The 20,709-nt window shown below is 48.3% G+C and overlaps 1 protein-coding gene across 7 annotated transcripts in view; it reads left to right on the top strand.

Annotated features, from left to right (window-relative positions):
• Positions 1-20,709, top strand: part of TAOK3 (TAO kinase 3) — a 63,576-nt gene that overhangs the window by 29,711 nt on the left and 13,156 nt on the right. For 5 of the 7 annotated variants that reach the window (XM_039332524.1, XM_039332521.1, XM_039332520.1 and 2 more), the window contains 8 exons: positions 180-276; positions 778-891; positions 4,343-4,434; positions 4,969-5,062; positions 5,935-6,016; positions 6,759-6,926; positions 9,748-9,954; positions 15,689-15,823. In XM_039332524.1, the coding sequence (XP_039188458.1) occupies positions 180-276; positions 778-891; positions 4,343-4,434; positions 4,969-5,062; positions 5,935-6,016; positions 6,759-6,926; positions 9,748-9,954; positions 15,689-15,823 (989 nt within the window). Of the gene's footprint in view, positions 1-179; positions 277-777; positions 892-3,331; positions 3,453-4,342; positions 4,435-4,968; positions 5,063-5,934; positions 6,017-6,758; positions 6,927-9,747; positions 9,955-15,688; positions 15,824-20,709 lie in introns of those variants that run through there. The other 2 variants (XM_039332525.1, XM_039332527.1) reach the window with 2 other exon arrangements.

Here is a 20,709-nt window from a genome sequence, read left to right as displayed (position 1 = left end):
GCCTGGTGCCTTAATCACTAGACTCTAGACCAGTTTGAGATGGATCCTTAGTTAGCTCCACTCCTAATCCTTCTGTGCCATTGAAAGGAGCGAATCGGCCTTTATTCAACCTTGTCCACACGTCTTAAAGTTGCTACGGGTCGGAACCCTGGACTGAAATCTGGTTTCTTCCAATCCAGTACATAAAAAGCCACTGCAGGAAGTAGAGATCGCTGCCATTACTGACGGTGCCTTGCAGGGACTGGCGTATCTTCATTCACATTATAAAATTCACAGGTAAGAGCTGAGCTTCCTTCTCACAATTTAGCCTTGTGCCTTTCTGCTTCCCCTCTGCCTTCTGCAACTCGCCTTCCTCCAGAAACGTGAGTCCAACAGATAGTCCTCGAGTTATGACCGCAGCTGAGCCCAACATTTCCGTCGCTAAGCCAGAATTCGTCAAGGCAGCTTGGCCCTGTTTTTACGACCTTCCTCGCCAGGATTGTTAAGTGGACTTGACCAAGGGACTCTTCTCTCTTAGCTTAACAACTGCAGTTGTTCAGTTAGTAGCACAGTTTTTAAATGAATTTGGCTTCCCCCACTGACCTTGCTTCTCAGATGGTCACAAAAGGGGAACACACGACCCCGGGGCATTGCGACCGTCATAAATACGAACTGGTTGCCAAGCGTCTGAATTTTGATCACGTGATCATGGGGAAGCTGGAAAGGTCGTAGCTGTGAAAAGTCCTTTTTTTCCAGTGCGGTCACTAAATTGAGGACAACCTGCCTTCTTTTCTGCAGGGATGTTAAGGCAGGAAATATTCTCCTAACGGAACCGGGTCAAGTGAAACTTGCGGACTTTGGATCTGCGTCTATCGCCTCTCCCGCCAATTCTTTCGTGGGAACCCCTTACTGGTAAGTGAAGCCGATGTGCACTTTTCCTCTAGTCTTTCAAAAGATGCTGAATCAAAGGATCGGTTTTGCTTTTATGTACAGTCCAGACCTTCAAAATCTGGATTTCCCGTCTTCCGTGGATGTGGACTTCAGTTCCCAGGATTCTTCAGTCATCCTGGCTCTTCCTGAGAACTCTGGGAGTTGACGTTCACAGGTCTGCAGATGTCAAAGACTGGAAAACCTTGTCCCTAGATTAGGGGTCTCCAAACTTTAAGACTTGTGGACTTCAACTCCCAGAATTCACCTTTAAGACTTGTGGACTTCAACTCCCAATATTCAACATTTAAGATTTGTGGACTTCAACTCCCAGAATTCACCTTTAAGACTTGTGGATTTCAACTCCCAATATTCAATATTTAAGATTTGTGGACTTCAACTCCCAGAATTCAACTTTAAGACTGGTGGACTTCAACTTCCAAAATTCAACTTTAGGACTTGTGGACTTCCAACTCCCAGAATTCCCCAGTCCGCCAGCTGAGGAATTCTGGGAGTTGAAGTCCACAAGTCTTAAAGTTGCCAACTTGTTCTAAATCAAGAATTTGTATGTAAATATGGCATTTTACCGTCCTGGCCCAATGGATGCTGAAAGTTGGAACAGGAGAAGCCATTTGCAATGATTTTTCCCCCCACTTTCCAGAAACAAGCTGATCAACTAAAGCCAATTTATGAGGCAAATAGGTGCCCATTTTTGTGGTACCAGGCAAGTATTGTGGAAAAAAGAGAAATTGTTTTAGAAACTAAACATTCGGAGACAACCTGATAGTTTGGTAACTACTGGGGAACGGGTCGTACAAATCCTCTACTCCAGGGGTTTCCAAACTTGACAACTTTGTGGACTTCAACTTCCAAAACGGAAGGATTGAATTGGCCGGTCTGGGGAATTTTGGGAGTTGAAGTCCACAAGTCTTAAAAGTCACCAAGTTTGGACATCCCTGCTCAACTCTTTATTATTTTTATAATCAGAATACTTTAGAGGGCCTGTTTCCCTTGTCGACTTTTAGCCCAGTTGCCTACAAATATGTCCTACCCAAGCCTCGTCAGTCACTACGTTCTTGTGTACATTCTGTTTGTGTCATTTTGGTGTGAGCTTCCAATGCATGGCACCTCCTAGGAGCCCATGGGTTGGCTGGTGGGGTTATTAGTGTATTGTTTATTTGATTTATATAGCCCCCTGTCTCAGATGCCTCTAGGTTGGTTGGATGGTTGATTTATTTGATTTATATACAGGTAGTCCTTGACTCACGACCACAGGGAAGCCCAGTTTTGGTCACCACGATGTAAAAAAGATGTTGAGACTCTAAAAAGAGGACAGAGAAGAGCCACAAAGATGATCAGGGAGCTGGAGGCTAAAACATATAAAAGGAACGGTTGCTGGAATTGGGTACGTCTAGTCTAATGAAGAGAAGGATGAGGGGGGACATGATAGCAGTCTTCCAGTATCTCAGGGGCTGCCCCAAAGAAGAGGGAGTCAAGCTATTCTCTCCAAAGCTCCTGAAGGCAGGACAAGAAGCAACGGATGGAAACTCACCGAGGAGAGAAGCAACCTAGAAGTAAGGAGAAACTTCCTGACAGTCAGAACAATTAGCCAGTGGAATGGCTTGTCACTAGAAGTTGTGGGTGCTCAATCACTGGAAGTTTTAAGTTACAGGCAGTCCTCGACTTAACGATCACAATCGGGCCCAAAATTTCTGTTTGCTAAGTGCAACATCTGTTAAGTGAGTTTTGCCCTATTTTACAACTTCACTGGGCCGCCGTTAATAAGCAAATCGCCGCAGTTCTTAAGTTAGTTCCACGGTTGTTAAGTGGAATGCGGCTTCCCCATCGACTTTGCTCATTGGAAGGTTGCAGAAAGGGGGAGGGGAATCACAAGACACCCCCACCCCTGGAGACAGTGCCACCGTCATAAATATGAATCAATGGACAAGGGTCTGAAGTTTCATCACGGGGAGGCTGTAACAGTCGTTAATTGTTAAAAAGCAGTCACGAGTCCCTTTTTTGGGAGCCGTTGTAACTTCGAACGAAGTTGTCGTAAGTCAGGGCTCTTCAAACTTGGCCCGTTGATGACTTGTGGACTTCAACTCCCAGAATTCCTCAGCCAGGCACGCGTGCCTGGCTGAGGAATTCTGGGAGTTGAAGTCCACAAGTCATCAACGGGCCAAGTTTGAAGAGCCCTGTTGTAAGTTGCAGGAGTCCCTGTAGGGTTTTCCGCGGTCTTTCTGTAAGTCAAGGATTACCTGTCGGAGATTATGCTCAGGTGAGGAGGAGCCGGCCACCCCCCAGACACGCTTGTAGTGTGGGTCTCCCTTCTGTGTTTGCCTTGCAACCTTGCCTTCTCCCCCCACCCACCCGCCCTCCCCACTTTCCCTTCTGTGCTCCAGATCCCCTTATTTCTTTCATAGCTGCAACCCCAGGCTGAACATCTCCAAGAAAACCCAGTTGGTGTCTCAGTGGGAAAACTCACCCTCAGTCTGGTGAGACCTGGAGCCCTGGGAGCCTTTCAGCCCCTGCGTGGCTGGATCCAGGTACAGTGCCGGTGCGGGCTGCCCATTTGCCAGCATGTTGCACTGAGAGGGCTCATGAGACCTTTTTAATTTTGCATTATCCATCCATCCATCCATCCATCATCCTTCCCCCTCCCACCCCACCCCCAGAAGGGATTCTTGGCTTCTTAAGGTACGAGTACGATTGTTATTATTATTATTATTTTAACCTCCCCAGCATGGCTTAATTCTGTTCCATGCTGATTTTTTTTTTTTTTTTTTTTTTTTTTTTTTTTTTGAGTTATCCCCGGTTGGTCTGGAGGACATGAAGGGGGGGGGTGAATGCATCTGTTGCAGTGCTGTGCTTCTCTCTCTCTCTCTCTCTCTCTCTCTCTCTCTCTCTCTCTCTTCCTTTCTTCCTTTCTTTCCTTCTTTCTTTCCTTCCTCCCTCCCTCCCTTTCTTTCCTTCCTTCCTCCCTCACTCTCTTTCCTTCTTTCTTTCTTTCTTTCTTTCTTTCTTTCTTTCTTTTTTTCTTTCTTTCTTTCTTTCTTTCCTCTCTCCCTCTTTCTTTTTTCTTTCTTCCCTCTTTCTTTTTTCTTTCTTCCCTCTTTCCTTCCTTCCTTCCTCCTCCTTTCTTTCATTCTCTTTCTTTCTTTCCTTCCTTCCTTCCTTCCTTCCTCTTTCTTTCCTCCCTTTCTTTCTTTCCTCCTTTTCTTCCTTCCTTCTTTCCTCTTTCTTTCTTCCCTTCCTTCCTTTCTTCCTGTTTCTTTCTTTCTTCTTTTTTTCTTCTTTCCTTCTTTCCTTCCTTCCTTCCTTCCTTCCTTCCTTCCTTCCTTCCTTCCTTCCTTCCTTCCTTTCTTTCTTTCTTTCTTTCTTTCTTTCTTTCTTTCTTCATCCCATAATCATCCCTCTCTGAATTCATGTCTGGTAGGATGGCTCCAGAAGTAATCTTGGCTATGGATGATGGACAGTATGACGGGAAGGTGGACGTTTGGTCTCTCGGAATTACCTGCATTGAGTTAGGTAAGTCAGTCGGGGTTGACAACTGTTGAATTTCATGCAGTAGCTCTGGCTAAATTCTGGTTTTCTCTTGGAAATAATCTTCGGTTGCCATGGAATAATCTAGTTTTGCCCTGGAAGGCTTCTTACTGAAATAGTCTCGAAACAGGGGTGCAAAAATTGTGGCTCCCCCTTTCAGCCCTCAGAGTTGCCGGCGCTTGTTTGCTTTCGTTTGGGCAAGCAATCTTTTCTTCTGTAAAATGTCTCTCCTTAAATAAAACAAAACCAGCAAATGCCGTCCCCACGCTATCCGCCTTCTGGGTTCTAGCTCTTAGGTAGGACTTGGTAATCAACGTTAACTGGTTCCGGGAGACGCAATGGGTACCAACAACGATGAGTACCACACAGATTTTTCCCATAAGGAATAATGTAGGAATTTTAATTGTATCTACCTTTATCTTCTTAACGGCTTGTAAGCCGGCTGGAGTTGCCCAGTGAGTCCATTGTACCTCGCCTTGTCTCTATTTTTCCTTTTTTTTTCTCCGTTTTTCCTTACAGCCGAGCGGAAACCACCTCTCTTCAATATGAACGCTATGAGTGCCTTATATCACATAGCCCAAAACGACTCCCCCGCGCTACAGTCTAACGAGTGGTAAGAGCTGGGGGTTTGGCTTTTGGAGGAGGGATGTGTGATAGTTTTGCAGCAAGCGTCCCGCTCTGAGAGTGAAGTACGAAATATCAGTTAGTAGAATTTAAAACATCAGGAGTCTCAGAGCACCAAGAAGACCAATCCGGTACTTAGGTTGTGTGCTGTCAGGCGTGAAGAATCAGGACCTCACATTAAATTAAGCAGAGAAGAGCAACTAAAATGATCCAAGGCCTGGAGGCTAAAACATACAAAAAACGGCTGTGGGATTTGGGTCTGGCTAGTCTAAAGAAAAGAAGAAATAGGGGAGACGTGATAGCAGCGTTCCAGTATTTGAGGGGCTGCCACAAAGAAGAGGGGGTCACGTTGTTCACCAAAGCACCAGAGGGCAGGACGAGAAACAATGGTTGGAAACTGACCAGCAAGCAGCTGTGATGTGGTTGGCTTGATCTTGGCTTAGATGAAGTAAAAGCTCATGAAATATGTGGGGAATCAGCCTGTGATGTCCTTCTGATTCTCAGCTACTGATAGGAGAGAATGTTTGCATCTCAGGGTTGAAATGAGGGGTGCTTGGTGCTCTCTGAGTTTGATGGTCTTCTTGCAGACATTTCATGACCCAACTAGGTAACATCATCAGTGCTAGAAGAGAGAGCAGAGTTTGCAGGGAGGAGGAAAAGGAAAGGGGGGGAGGAGGAGGAGGAGGTGGCCATCATCCCTCTTGCTCTCTAAGCTTGGTGGTTTCCTTGCAGACATTTCATTACCCAGCAGGGTGATATCCCCAGTGCTAGCAATGAGTGATTCTCAGCTGTCTCACATTGAATTTTTTTCCCTTCTCCCACCTGAGCACGTTCTGACATCCCTTCCGTTCCCGTATTCAGGACAGACTCTTTTAGAAGATTTGTTGATTACTGCTTGCAGAAGATACCTCAGGAGCGTCCATCATCGTCAGAACTTTTGAGGGTAACGTTTCACCTTTCTGCTTGGGGAAAATGTGGTGTTGTGGGGAGGCGTTTTCCTTTAGAGACCGCCCAACTTTCCTCCCCACCCGATTCCACCCCTAGAAATTTGTCTTCAGATGTGTCAGACTAGCTTGAGGAAACCCGGGGGTTCCATTCTAGCAATGCTCCAAGTTGGCCACTTGGCCACTGGGCTGTCTTTATGACGGTTGGAGTGTCCCGAGGAATCAGGTGATCCCCCTTTGCCACCTTCTAACAAGCAAAGTCTATGGGGAAGTCGGATCCACTTAACACACTAAACAGCTGCAGGGATTCCCTTCCTAACTGCAGCAAGAAAAGTTGTTAAATGTGGGCAAAACTCACTTAGCAGCCATCTCACTTAGTGGTTGAAATTTTGGACTCGCCTGTGGTCACAAGTCAAGGACTAAGTGGCCTTTGGATGCCCTTTTAACGTAGGACGCCCCCATTGAAATAAACCTGTTCCTTCCCCAGTTGCAAGGGGGTCCTTTTCCATTAACATTGTCTACCGTAAGAGAGAGAGAGAGGGGGGGAGAGAGAGAGAGAGAGAGAGAGAGAGATCTGTTTCCGTTGTGCAGGGATTGTGCTGGAGTCCTTTTCCATTAACATTGTCTACCATAATAGAAAGACAGAGATATCTGCAGGGATTGTGCTGGGCGGGGGGGCCCTTGTTTTTGCCTCTTCTGTCTTCTCACCCAGACCGCTTCTGTTATCCTTCTAAAACCCAGCATGAATTTGTACGCTGCGAGCGTCCACCCCGGGTCCTCATAGACTTGATTCAGAGAACCAAGGATGCGGTCCGAGAGTTGGATAACCTTCAGTATCGGAAAATGAAGAAAATCCTCTTCCAGGAGGTCCACAATGGCCCTCTGAACGAGTCTCAGGAAGAGGAGGAGGTATCAAGTTTATCTATACCGCTGATAAATGATAACAGTCATCGTCATAATAATAATAACGTGTCTCCTGCTTCGCAGGGTCCCTTCCAAGTCCCTTTTCATTGGGTTCCCAGCACAACGCGAGGAATGTGGTTGGGAACAAGGCTCCTTGACGTCTTGACTTCTGGGCGCTGATGCTTTTGAGACAGTCCTTGAGACAGAGGGCAACAGAACATCTGAAGCAAATCAAGTTTGCTCTCAGGTTTTGGCCATTGCTATGGACACCAGGCCCTAATTAGATCCCAAAACAGTTGTAAACAAAGAAAACGGGGAGGGCCTGGTAGGCGTAGTTGCCATTGTGTACCCAGAGTAAAGAAAGTGAGTCAAGGTGTCTTCCTTCAATGGCCATATCCAATGGAGCTGATAGAGCATCCAGCCCAACCAGTAAGAACTACGACTTCTCCCATGGCTGAATTAAAATGAGATGGACCAATGGTCACTTCGTTCCACCTTGGAATGGAGATAAGACTAGTCTATGGCCGTCGTCAAGCAGTGGAAGACAACTGGAGAATGTCATCCTCAGTAGATCCTTTATTTATGTAGGGGGGTGACTTTTTTTCCATACAATACTGCATTATAACTACTGCGCCACCAGGGATAGATAGATGACAGACAGACAGATGATAGATAGATATATAATAGAGAGACAGACAGCAGTAGCACTTAGACTTATATACCGCTTCACAATGCTTTACAGCCCTCTCTTAAGCGATTTACAGAGCCAGCATCTTGCCCCAACAATCTGGGTCCTCGTTTTATGACCTTGGACGGATGGAAGGCTGCGTCTTTATCAAACATAATAGTGCAGCATTTATTGTGGGGGTACCAAAACAGGGCTGTGAAGAAAATACATGGTTTATTGTGCTTTGTAAACCATTGCATCCAGCTTCTGTACGCAGGCCACCACGGTGTGTTCAACAACAAGCCCTGGTTAAAACAAACAATGGCTTAGCCCGGTGTATGTCATGGCTGGTGAGAATGTCCTTGAGAAACAGGAAGACGAGGAGCACCAGACTCGGAAATGGTCAGATTAAAAAAAGGCAGCTTTATCCCGCAGAAGCAATCGGACTGTGAAAAACATTTCCAAAGAGACCCTCTCTAGTTTTGTGTAACGTAGCAATAGCACTTCACAATGCTTTACAGCCATCTCCAAGCAGTTTACCACGTCAGCCTCTTGCCCCCCAACAATCTGGGTCCTCTTTTTCCGCCCTCGGAAGGATGGAAGGCTAAGTCAACCTTGAGCCGGTCAGGATCGAACTCCCGGCAGTGAACAGAGTTAGCCTGCAGTACTGTATTCCAGCCACTGGGTCAGCACAGCTCTTTAGACTAGAAGCCATCTTGGTTTAAAAGCCACAAGGGCCATAATAGTCCTGTGACCAAGATCCTTTCTCCCAGACGTTTTACCGCCAGCGTGCCCGTCAACTAGCAAGGGAGAGACAGAGATTGGAGAAGCCTGATTTGAGTTGTGATTGGGCGTGAATTCACCCTCACCCGCCGCCTTCTTCCGGAGCGGGTCTTGATCCCGTCAAGTAACCCTTGCATGCAGCATGCAAACCCAAGTTCAGGTACTCCTCGACTTAACGACCATTTGTTTAGTGGCCAGTCAAGCTTACAACAGCCCTGAAGAAAGTGGTTTATGGCCAGGCCTCACGCTTAACCACCATCGCAGCATTCCCCGGGATCAGAATTTGGGTGCTTGGCAAATCAAGCCTTTATTTGTCACAGTTGCAGCATCCTGGGGTCACGTGATCGCCGTTGGCGGCCAAGTCCAATGTTGCAAGCCGGATTCGCTTAACAGCCAGGTGATTCGCTTAACAACTGCAGGGATTCATTAACCGACATGGCAAAAAAAATAAAAAAGTGGTAAAATAGGGCGCCTGGCTGGCTGAACCACCGCCTCGCCTTGCTTAGCGATGGGAATTCCAGTCCCTGTTGTGGACGTAAGTCGAGGACTACCTGGACCTAACCTCCATCTGCTTTCTGTCATCATGGCTGCTGGAACAACCCAAGGCAGATATTACCCAGGCTGCATAGCAACTAACTTTTTTTTTTTTTAATCGCTTGCTCTCTCGGATGGGGTTAACTAATGGCCATTGAAATAGAAGTGGAACCTTTTCCAGGTGTGATTCTCCCCTTTCATACCTGGTGCCTAATCAATACATGGGATTTTGAGGATACTTAGCCAAAAATGGCCATTTTAAATGTGTAGGACAGGAAATAATCTTCTGCAAAATATCATCTTTCAAGGAATGCCATTTACCAGATGGCCAGAAACTAAGTTTGTCTATACAGCTAGTTCGTTTACTGGAGGGCTCTTCAAACTTGGCCCTTTGATGACTTGCATTGCATGCTGGCTGAGGAATTCTGGGAGTTGAAGTCCACAAGTCATCAAAGGGCCAAGTTTGAAGACCCCTGATTTGGTGTCTGATCAATGTTACAATGGCGCTGAAAAAAGGGACATACTCTTTTCTCACCCTTGATGACCATTGCAGCATCCCCAGGGTCACACGATTAGAATTCGGACACTAGGCGACTGATCCATTTTTATGACGGTCACAGTGTCCCACAATCCTCCTCCCTCCTCCTCCTCCTTGGATAATGAAATATCTTGCAGGAAAGCCACCAGGCTCAGAGAGCACCCAGGACCCCACAGAAGGAGGAAGGGACCAAGAAGTAGGCGAGAACTTTTTGTGTCTGCCGAACAGTCCCTGTTCTAGTCTCCCTCTGGCTGACGGCGGTCCCTTTCCTCCCGGCGTTAAACTTCCCGCTCCTTATTTTGTAGGACAGTGAGCATGGGACAAACCTGACTAGGAAGATGGACAGTCTGGGCAGCAATCACTCAATCCCCAGCATGTCTGTGAGCACGGGCAGCCAGAGCAGCAGTGTCAACAGCATGCAGGAGGTTATGGAGGAGAGCAGTTCTGAGCTGCTTCTGATGCATGACAACGAGAGCACCATTAATTCCACTTCCTCTCTTGTGATTAAGAAGGTACGTCTGGATGGTGCTTCCCCCCCCCCTCCCCCAGCTCTCAGCTGATCTCTGTTTTATCCCCCTTCCTTTGCAGGTTTTGAAGGCGCCACAAGCTAATCGGGTTGAATCATGGCCACTGGACCAAAATTTGTTCTTTGCTCATGCAAGCAATTTCATCAGGGAAAATAAAGTTAAAAAAAAAATAGGAGATTTTAGATACCTTTCGTCCAGATTGGGGTCCACAACCCCTGGGACACACCCCACTATCGGGCAGTGGCCTATTCGGAACTGGGCTGCGCGAGAGGCGGGCTGATTGCACGCACAAAGCCCCACTCGCACGAGCGGTGCTGCCAAGGCTTGTCTCTTGCGTGAGTGGGTACACGTGCACGCCAGCCCACTGCTCACACAGCCCAGTTCCCCTCTCCCCCCCCCCCCTGAGCCGGGCTGCCAAGCTGCCCACTTCCGATGCACCAAAAGTGGAGTGGTGAGGCCGAGTGGGATGACCGTGCCATACTCAGCTTGGCTGACTCACCCAGGCTGCCTGTGCAGGACACCCGATCCGGTTTTGGACTGTCGGGCAGCCTCGTTGAGTCCAAAGGAGCACGAGACCGCGTCCCCAAGGGCTTCTATTTGCACCAAAACCTTTTGCAAACAGACGAAAGGCTTTGCAGGAGCGATCTCGCACTGCTTCGGGCCTTCCGTCCCTTTCCAAAAGCTTTTGGCTTGGAGAAGCCTGAAGGAACCGAGACTGCGCCTCTTGCGTGAATGGAGCAGTGCGTGCACGCCGATCCACTGCTCACACATGCCAGTTACCCTGTCCCCAGATGGGTTGCCAAGCCACAAAGGTTGGGGACTGCTGGCCTGGATGACTGAGTCTCCCTTGACATATTGCATTACATTATTTATTTATTTTACTTTGACTGATGAAGTTGCTAGGGTGAGCAACGAAACCCCTCAGATGAACACATTTTGGTCCAGCTAACCATCGTTCAACCTTTTAGATACCTTTGGCCAGGATGATGGAGTCTTCATTGACCTATTAATCAGGGCAGGTAGTCCTCGATTTACAATCCTTTACATAGTGGCTATTCAAAGTTACGACGCCGCTAAGAACAAGCGGTCCTCACACTTAAACCACTGTTAACATCATCCGCACGGTCACGTGATCAAAATTCAAGGGCTTTGCCCCTGGCAGGTATGTATGACGGTCGCAGGATCCCGGGATCACGTGACCGCCATTTGCAACCTTCCCAGCTGGCTTCCAACAAGCAAAGTCAACAGGGGAACCTAGATTGGCTTGGCAATTGCGCGTTTCGCTTAGCTACAGCGATTCCGCTAGGGCTGTGGGAAAAGGTGGTAAAATCAGGCCCGACTCATTTAACCAACTTGCTTAGCAGTGGAAATTGTGGTCCCAATTGTGGTTGTAAGTCGAGGACTATTTTAAAGGGTTACCTACTTTAAGAGCTTAGGGTCAGTGTCCATGCAGAATTCATGCATAGGATAGTGTCCAGGGCAGATCTTGAGTAGCGTTGGGTTGGAAACAAAAATAAGAAAGTTAACAACAAGGGGAAGCTTCTAAGATCCAGCTTTAAAGAGATTATATTTGTCAGTCTCTACCACAGCCTGCTCTCATTGTGTCCTTCAACCCTGCATGTGTACCTCTGTCCTTTCCTATAACACCACCTCGTCTCCGGAAGTTTGTCTCCCCCAAGTGGTTGTCCTGTGGCCAAAGTGGTCACAGTCCCTAAACTAACACAGTCACTTCAGTCACTTCCCCACCCGATCCTGACCTGCAAGTGGATTCTTCTCTTGACAAAAATAGCTGCTCACGGATCTCCCCGAGAAGGTACGTTGTTCAGGGTTCAAGTCAGTACAATGTTCAGATTGTGTTGGTTGCCCAAATCCAGGTGGTCTCATTAAAATGAGACTTCTGATCCAATGTGACTTCTGTGGGATGGTGTCAGGCATCAGCGACCAGACCCACGCCTGTAGAGTTCCAACTAGCTACTTTATTGCTCCATGCCTGTTCCATAGGAATCTTCCCGGTCGGGCAGCTTCGCCTGGGAAAAGCCAGATAAAGCTCATTGCCACTTCATATTTTCACTGTTGCTGCAAGCTCCATCTCAAGGTCCCTTTGACCCCTGTTCAATTTAGACCCCACAGGTCAGTGCTCCCCAACCTTTCCAGCTTGGTGGCCTGGCCCGGCGCAGGGAGGAGGCATGTGAGTGGCAGATGGGTGCTTCACATGCAAACGCAAACACTCTCCACTCGCATGAGTGGAACATCACATGTGCATGTACTTCCACATCTCTCCCGCAACCCGGTTTCGAACAGTGGGCCCGGTCCGGGGTGTCATAGGTGATACTTTGTGCTTCAAACAGTGCAAATAAATTATAGTTATCCCTATTATTGTCAAAGCAGATAGATCTTCCTCAGTTGCAGTAATTTATAGAAACCCACATCCTCTCAATTATTTGGGTCCGATGCACGTAGTCCTTGCCAAAAACCCTGGCTAGTGCACCTTGAGCAAGATTGCACAGTTTTGTTACAGCAATAACAATATATTGCTTATCAGATAAAATTTATGCAGTAGAACGCGTGTCCCTGAATCAGATCCACCAAAGCACCTAATGAGACTCATAAGTTTTTGTAGCGCAGCCCTTCACATCTATATAGTACTAAAACTCACCTGCCTGTTTGTCTGTTGGCAACTTGTCCGCCCAAACGTTGCAATCAAGTGCTAAAATTTTGAATCAAGGCACAGCTCACTTAACGCGTATGTGAGATCCCATGCAATTGAAATTTCAAGGATCTTCGCCCCAGATGTATCTGCACACATACCGTAGCATTGCCGTGGTCAATTGTGGTCCCCGTGATTGCGATTTCCAACCCTCCTTGCCAGCTTCTCTCAAGCAAAGTCATTGGGGAAGCCAGCGGGAAGTCGGAAACCACTCCTGCTCCTAGGGTATTTCCCACCCCCTCCCATTGTCTTTCTGTTTACCTGTTTAGGTAAGGAAGTATCTCTGAAAGGATGACCCAATGGGTTGCGGGTGGTCCAGTTTGATTTTAAAAGTATTTTGGAGAGACCAGGCACCTGTCTGCAGCTATTTACAGGAGCCATGTCTCTTCACCACCACAATACATCTCAAGAAAAGACTTGGCTGCTTTAAACATGGGCAAACAGATTCCTGACCCCCCCCCCAGCTGGACCGAAGGATCTTTTGGGATCAAAAGTGCTGCCCAGATCCCATAAGTCTACGGAGATCCTCAGTCGTCCAGGTCATGGTTGTCCCAAAGGTGCTTTTTCAGGAGGCAACTGGACTTTCTTGTTTTTCTTGGAAGACCTCAGTGTGAGAAAGAGTCATGTCTGGTTGAGGAATTCTGGGAGTTGAAGTCCACAAGTCATCAAAGGGCCAAGTTTGAAGACCCCTGCCATAGACATTCAGAGCACCACTGGAAAAGCACTACCTTGGGTCCCGGTGCTCAGGTGATCGAAATTGGGCGTGACTCATTTAAAGACTGCCTTGCCTAGGGGTGAAAATCCCCGTCCCAATTGTCATAAGTCAAAGACCTACCTGTCCATGCTTTTGCTTCAGGAGCTCCTCCCAGAATTCTTTGGGAATTCCTGCCCATCGTTGAGTCAGCTGGAGCGGCATGGCTGGACACCTTGAAGGAGAGGTGTGCGGATGCAAGCAGAATCATAACCCTAAGCCAGGTTTCCCCCGGGGTCAAAATTTGGCCAACTAGTAGAACCTGGTCTGTGGTCCACACCCTTGTGTGTTGGTTGTGTGTAGTGAACCCACCTCCTGCAGTGGTTCAGCATTGCCTCCTCCCTGTGCTTCCTTTAACAACGAATGTCTGTTCCAGCCATTAGATTCTGTCGGCAACTTCACGAACATATTTCTGCAAGTGTCTTTTGGCAGCAAACGGCACCCGAACCAATACACCCTAGACCAGAGTCCTTGTTTAGCGACTGCCTCGTGTCCCAGCCTTACAACGGGGATGAATAAATCCCCTTGCCATCACCAGCCTTGGCACGGGTGACCTTCGCAAGGCTGCAAAACACAGCAAACTTGAAAGTCAGCTCAGCAGCGCCGTTGCGGTTTCGGTGAGCGACCGCTTTCGCTCAGCAACCTCGGTCCCAGCGGTGGTCGTTAAACAAGGACTTCCCTGCGTTCGCTCAGGCTGCCCGCATTCCTGCACATGGTCAGAATGCAAGCGGTGGACTTTTTTTCTTTTTGTCTCGGCGTCGGTCACCCTTCTCTAGGAAATACGTCCCAACACGACGACTTGCCGGCATCTCTCGTTCCTTTGACCACAGATAACCCCACCTAAGTGGTTTTTAGCACACGCCGTTGTGCCCGTTCCGTGTTCAGCCCGGTTGCTGGTAGAAGGTGGCAATTTATTCCCATTTCACAGATGACCTACCGAGGCTCGGGGGGAGGGGCGGGGTTTAGCAAATCTCAGGGCCACCCAGCCTGGGCACGCACGCGTCAGCACGTGCGGGGGCGTCTTCTGAATCGGGGCCCACTCTGTGTCAGAGGTCTTTCCCCCCATCGTATCTGTAGCTCCTTCAGCCACACCAGCCCTGCACACCCGAAAGGTGCCCCGCGGAAGGCAGCGCGGCCAAGCCAGCCCAAGGCTCCGAATCCTCCTGGTTTCCCGCGCCTGTCGGAAGCCCTGGGGTCCGGATTCATTTGTAGGAAAGGGTGCTCTGTCTCTTTAAATGTGAAAAAAAAAACCCAACCTCCTCTCATCCTTTGCAAGGCTATGGAGAGAAAATGCTAGAAGCGTGCAGGATCATGATTAGGAAGCAGCATCTTTGAGTGGCCACCGAATCTTTGGCGAACCAGATTAGAGCCAAAGAGGGGTGTCTGCTTTCCTTTTTGCTTTCTTTCTTTTTTTTCCTTTGCTTTTTTTCTCTCTCTCCTCCACCTCCCCTGCTTTCCTTCCCCCACTCCTCCTCTTCCTCCTCCTTCTCCTCCTCCTCCTCCTCCTCCTCCTCCTCCAGGCTGCAGCCATCCAGGCAGAACATGCTTCTCCAGAGCAGATAGCCGAGTTCCGAGGGGGGGGAAAGAAGGAGGGAGAGGAAAAGAGAGAGAGAGAGAGAGAGAGAAAAAAAACCCAGGCTGGACAAGGGAATGAGAGAAATCCTTACTCCTGTGTTCAGCAGCGGCGGCAGCAGCAGCAACGGTGGCGGCGGCATTTTCCCTAGCCATGGAAACCATCTTTTTAAAGCGATTATTTGGGTGCACCGTTCCCAGCCAGCGCTTCTGAGGACTCTCGCAGCTCTGCAGTGCTCGGCGGCGGAGGCAGCGGCGGTGCTTCGGATGCTCTTTTTTGCACCGATGTGATTTCTGGAGGTTATCTCCCCCCTCCTCTCCCCTCCCCAAAAAAAAAAGAAAGAAAGCAGAGAGAGAGAGAAAAAGAGGGGAAAAAAAAACCTGCCAGGGATTCAGAAGGCAGCAGCATCCCACTTAGCAATCAGCTGACATTTTTTTTTTTTTTTTTTTTTTTTTTTGGTGGCTGCCTTTCTCACACACACCGAAGGCTGCAATGTGTTTCCTGATTCGTGTTTTTTGGCAGCACCGCCGCGATGATTGCCGTGTGGGGTTTTTAGCCTGAGAGCCCAAACTATGCATTTCAAAGAGCCGGGCTTATGCGAAGAAGAAAATCAGGGTGAGCGAGAGGCTGCTGGCGAAGAGGGAAAAGCACAACTGGACATTCTCCTTCTTTTTATCCATTTCTGCAGGATCATGTATTCATAAGGGATGAGGTGGGCCACGGGGAGCGCAGGCCTGAACTGCGGCCTACTCATTCGGTCCAGAATCAGGCCCTCCATTACCGGAACAGAGAAGCGTTTGCCACAATCAGATCAGCATCATTGGTAAGCCACCACACCCCTCGCCTTGCTGTCTCTCTCTCGCTCTCTCCCTCCCTCTCCCTCTCATTCTCTCCCTCTCCCCCTTCCCTTCCCCATCTCCCCATCTCCTCCCGATGTGACACTCCAGTCTAGGGAAGGGGGTCAAGCCGTTCTCCGCTCCCTCCCCCTCCCCCACCAAAGACCCTCCGCTCTATGCCCACCACCCTTTTTAAAAAATTCTTCCTTTTTAAACATTCCCCCCCCTTTTCTCCCAGAGGGCAAGGGGGGGCTGTTGGCATAGCAACCAGATATTGCAAGAATGATGGGGACCAGGGCGGGGGTCGGCACACACCGGAATGGGAGAGGGGAGGGGGGGTGCGTTCGGTGCCATGCGGAGGATTATTATTTTATTTTTCCACCCCCCCATTTTTTTCCTATTTTTTTTTTTATTTTTTGCAAATTCTCCTTCAGCAGCGCCGGGAGATTCCTCTTGCAGCAGCGGGAAAATTTTGGGGGTGGGAGGGGGAGACGGCAAGGGGCTTTGGGGAGAAGAGGGGCCGTGGATAGGGATGGGTGTAAAAAGGAGGGATGCGTGCATGCTTGTTGGTGAGGGTGGTGCTTGCACGCGCACACGAGAGTGTGTATGTGTGTGATCCATCCATCCCTCCATCTATCTATCTATCTATCTATCTATCTATCTATCTATCTATCTATCTATCTATCTATCTAATCTCTCTCTATCCGCCTCTTAATTGGTTCGCTCCAAATCGCATCCATTTTTGGGGAGCATTATCTGTCTGGAGTGGGGGTGGGGCAGCGAGGGGGGTGGGGCCGGCCTGACTCGAAATATTGATGATTATCATTTTAATTTGAACGAACTGGTGATGGATCTGAGCAAAGGGAAGGGACAGCTGGCTTCGCTCACCCCCCCCCTTCCCCTCCCCACCATGGCGAGCAGCAGCGAGGCTGTTTGCATTCATTAACACTCGGGGCGTTTGTAATATTTGGCTTTTTTGGGGGGGGTGTTCCCACCGGTTCCTGATTTTTTATTTTATTTTTATTTTTTTTAGGAAAAGGGTGGGGGTGGATGAGAGGGGCTAGGTCTAGCTAAGGAGCAAAGGCTTGTTTGATGGGAGGGGTATGCTTGGGGTTTTTTTTAATTATTATTATTTTATTTTAAGGGTGGAGGGTGTTTCTCCTGAAAATGGGAGGCTGGCGATGGAGGAGGGGGTGGCGAGCGAGGCTGGTAGCAACAGCGGGAGAGGAATTTGTACTCTAGCAAATGTGGTTGCTAGCGCTGCCTTTGTAGTAGGAAAAGGGGTGTGTGCTGGTGGAGTGGAAGGTCTGGGCTCCCCCATTCTTACCTCCTCTTCTCTCTCTCTCTCTCTCTCTCACACACACACACACATGCGTGCACACACACAAACATACATAGGCAGAGCTGGAACAGGGAAGCAAGCGAAAACCCCTGATCCAGGAGAGGCAGCATCCTGGACCCCGTTTGCCCATTTGCGTTCCTTTCCTGTTTTTTTTTTTTTTTCTCCCCTCTTTCTCTCTCTCTCTCTCTCTCTCTCTTTTTCTCTCTCTCCTTTCAAAATGCTAAGAAATCATTTAGTATTTCGGCCAAATCTCGGTATTAGAGGTCACATGGGCAGAGAGATTTACAAGGTGCCCAGTGCTTAGCCGTTGCATTTGCTGTCTGCCATTATGACATCATCCGGAGCCAACCCAGAAATTACAATGGTTAACTCTGCTCCCGGTTTTGGTCTTGCCTTGCATTTGAATGATGCTTTTTTTCGCCCCCCCCTTTCCTTGTTTCCTTCCTTCCTTCTTTCCTTCCTTCCTTCCTCTCTCCCTCTCTTCCTTCCTTCCCTTGCTTCCTTCCTTCCTCCCTCCATTGCTGTCTCCCGGAGTCCTCTCCCCTCCCATAGAGCATCTGTCTCCCCACAGCCCACCCCACCCCACTGCTGCTGCTGCTTTCACAGCAGATCAAAGCCGCTTGCCGGGAGCCCTGGCTGGCTTGAGACAGCAAAGGAATGGGCAGGCAGGCGTGGAAGGTCCTCTACCCTGGTGCTGAAACTGGAGAGTTTACGGCATTGCTCACGAGCCTTCCTGGCACCGAGCCCAGGATGGGTGTGTATGCGTGTGTGTGTGTGTGTGTGTGTGTGTGTGTGTGTGTGTGTATGTGTGTGTAGGGTAGTGTGTTTTTCTCTATGGCACAAGGGAAGTGCCAGCTTGGCAGGTGACCTGAATGCATGGTGAGGCTCTTCTCGGCTTTCCCCACCTGCTTCAAATGGGGTTTTCATCTTTTTTTTTTTCTCCCAAAAATTCTTATACCTGGATGGGATAAGAACCTCTCTTACTACGAAGCTGGCTGCCTTCCAGCTTTTAAGTTACTACAGTCAACCTCCTTGCTTGTTCTCACGCCTTGGGTGGAAATGCTAGCCGGGCATAATTTAGGCAGCTTAAGAAAACCATTTGGTGGTCCCTCACCGACCATTCATGAGCTGAGGAGAACATCAAGCGTCCTCTCTCAACCCCATCCCAGTTGGCTTGGGCGAATGGTGCAAACCCCTTCAGGCACGTGGTCGATTAAGGATCCCTCACTAGGCTGGCTCTCCTAATAGGAACATATTTATTTATTTATCATTTCCTATCCCACGTTTTGACCTATCGCGCTGACGGAGGCATCTTTGCAGAGTCAAGTCTTTTCTGACCGTCTCAAAAGGCGATTTTTTTAAAAAATAAAAAAAATTGCTAGACCCCCCCCCCAAAACCCATCTAGGGCCTTATTGTGGTGGAACAGGAGGGACTCCCGCCACGGAGCCTGGAGGTGTGTCACCGTGATTCGAGTTATCTCCCGTTAATGCTGCATGCGAATAAAAATCAGACAGCTGGCAAGCCAGCCCTGGTTCTGTTTCCCCTTTGTCATTCACACTCAATGGTGGTTTATTTTTATCATAAACCAGCCATGGGTCACACGCGCATGAAGCCAGAACAGGACCAGCCCAGCAGTTGTGTGAACCTCACATTCACCTCCTCTGTCTCCAGTCAGAAGACGTGTGTCAGTCAGGGGACGCTTTTAACTCCCCAGAAGGGGAGATCTAACTCATAAAAAGAGATGTACAGTGAAGAAGTGACTTAATTGATTGCAGCCAGGTGTATATGGCAATACTTTTCTTACCTATGGAGGAGTGCTCCTCTTCAGGATTTCAGCTCACCTGTGAGGATATGAGCAGGGTCTCTTTCCAAACTTGGCTTTCTTTCTCTTTCTGTGGGGACATTTTGGTGCTCTTGCTGGACTGAATTGGACTAGGTCAGGGGTCTTCAAACTTGGCCCTTTTACGACTTGTGGACTTCACATTTCTGCACAATTCCCACTCCCACCTAACCCCTGATGGCCAGGTTTCCATCTGGCCTCCTTCATAATTCTCACCTGCTTATTGGCACCTCATTTTGCTCACTTTTCCGCCCAACCCTCAACATCTGGATTTGAAATTTGAGGAACCACAAGGAGACTTTAAGAATTGCAGGGAAGTGGATACGGGGAAAATCCTGGACTTACAACCGCAGTTCATTTAGCGACATTGTTAACGAAGTTATTACGGCACTGAACAGAATAACCTATGACCGTTTTTCACGCTTAACGACCGTTGAAGCACACACACAGACCCCCGTGGTCACGTGATCAAAAATTCAGACGTTTGGCCACTGATTCATGTTTAGGACGGTTGTAGCGTCCCGGGGGGGTCACGTGACTTCCCCCTTTTGCAACCTTCTAACAAGCAAAGTCAACGAAGCCGGGTTCACTTAGCAGCCATGTGACTTATTTAACAACTGCAGTGATTCACTTAACAGAAATGGGCAGCACGCTCTTAACTTAAATGTTAAAAGTTTCACTCTTGCTGTTCCCTGAGGGACATCAGGGATGATCGTGGTCCTGTAGTAAAGCCAAATTAGATATTTGGGCATGTCCTCAAAAGAGAGGTCATCCTAGCCCACCGTACCATCTCAGAGAGCAAAAATGACCAAGCACCAAGTCTAGAGGAACATTTGAGGGAGACCTTAGCATCTTCACCTTGCTTAGGTCTTCTCCAACTGCAGATTATAACTTGGGAAGATCACTCCCAGAATTTTCCGTCAGCATGAATGGAGTACCCTCCCTCCTGCATTGATCTGACCAGCACTTGGGTTGTTGATCATGGTTGGGTAAAATTTAAGCCAGAAACAAACTAGTTCAGGCTCTTAAAGAGTAGAACTGACCAGTTGACCTCTTCAGGGATGTAGGTCTCTGGAGTTTTTTATGCTTCCTCTGCTAAGTCTCTGTTTCTTTGCTATGTTGCAAGATGTCCAGGACTAGAAGACCACCAAAGTCCCTTCCAGCCTTATTTATTCCATGTTCTAACTCATGTGCAAATAGCTCGTGTGGCCTCAGAATGATCAAAAGGCTCTTGGTTTCATTTCTGGGGAGATGATCCTGGGTTTTAGTCAGATTTATTTTGTTTACAAGCCTGCAATTTTTCCAATTGGTTGGTTTTGAGACTGTCACTTGCTTCATTGAGGTGGTACTTCCTAGAAGCTTTTTTTGAGAGTCCCCTATCCAGCTTACATAAGAGTGGAGCATAAAATGTTCCTCCATTGATCCATTCACCTTTGCCTAGTAACAGAGGTTGTCCTCAATTTATGGCCACCACTGAGCCCAAGGTTTCTGTTGCCAAGGGCAAAATTTGTTGAGTGAGTTGTGTCCCCATTTTACGACTTCTCTTGCCATAGCGATTAAGCGAATCACCGCAGTTGTAAATTAGTCACGTGGTTGTTAAGTGATTCCGGGACACTCCAACCGTTATAAATGTGAGTCAGTTGTCAAGCGTCCGCATGTAAATCACGTGACCCTGGGGATGTTGTGACCT

This window comes from Crotalus tigris, unplaced genomic scaffold (genome assembly GCF_016545835.1).
Source record: "Crotalus tigris isolate CLP2741 ecotype Arizona unplaced genomic scaffold, ASM1654583v1 scf7180000024461.5605484, whole genome shotgun sequence".
Lineage (NCBI taxonomy): Eukaryota > Metazoa > Chordata > Lepidosauria > Squamata > Viperidae > Crotalus > Crotalus tigris.
This window is presented reverse-complemented; position numbering and strand designations above follow the sequence as displayed.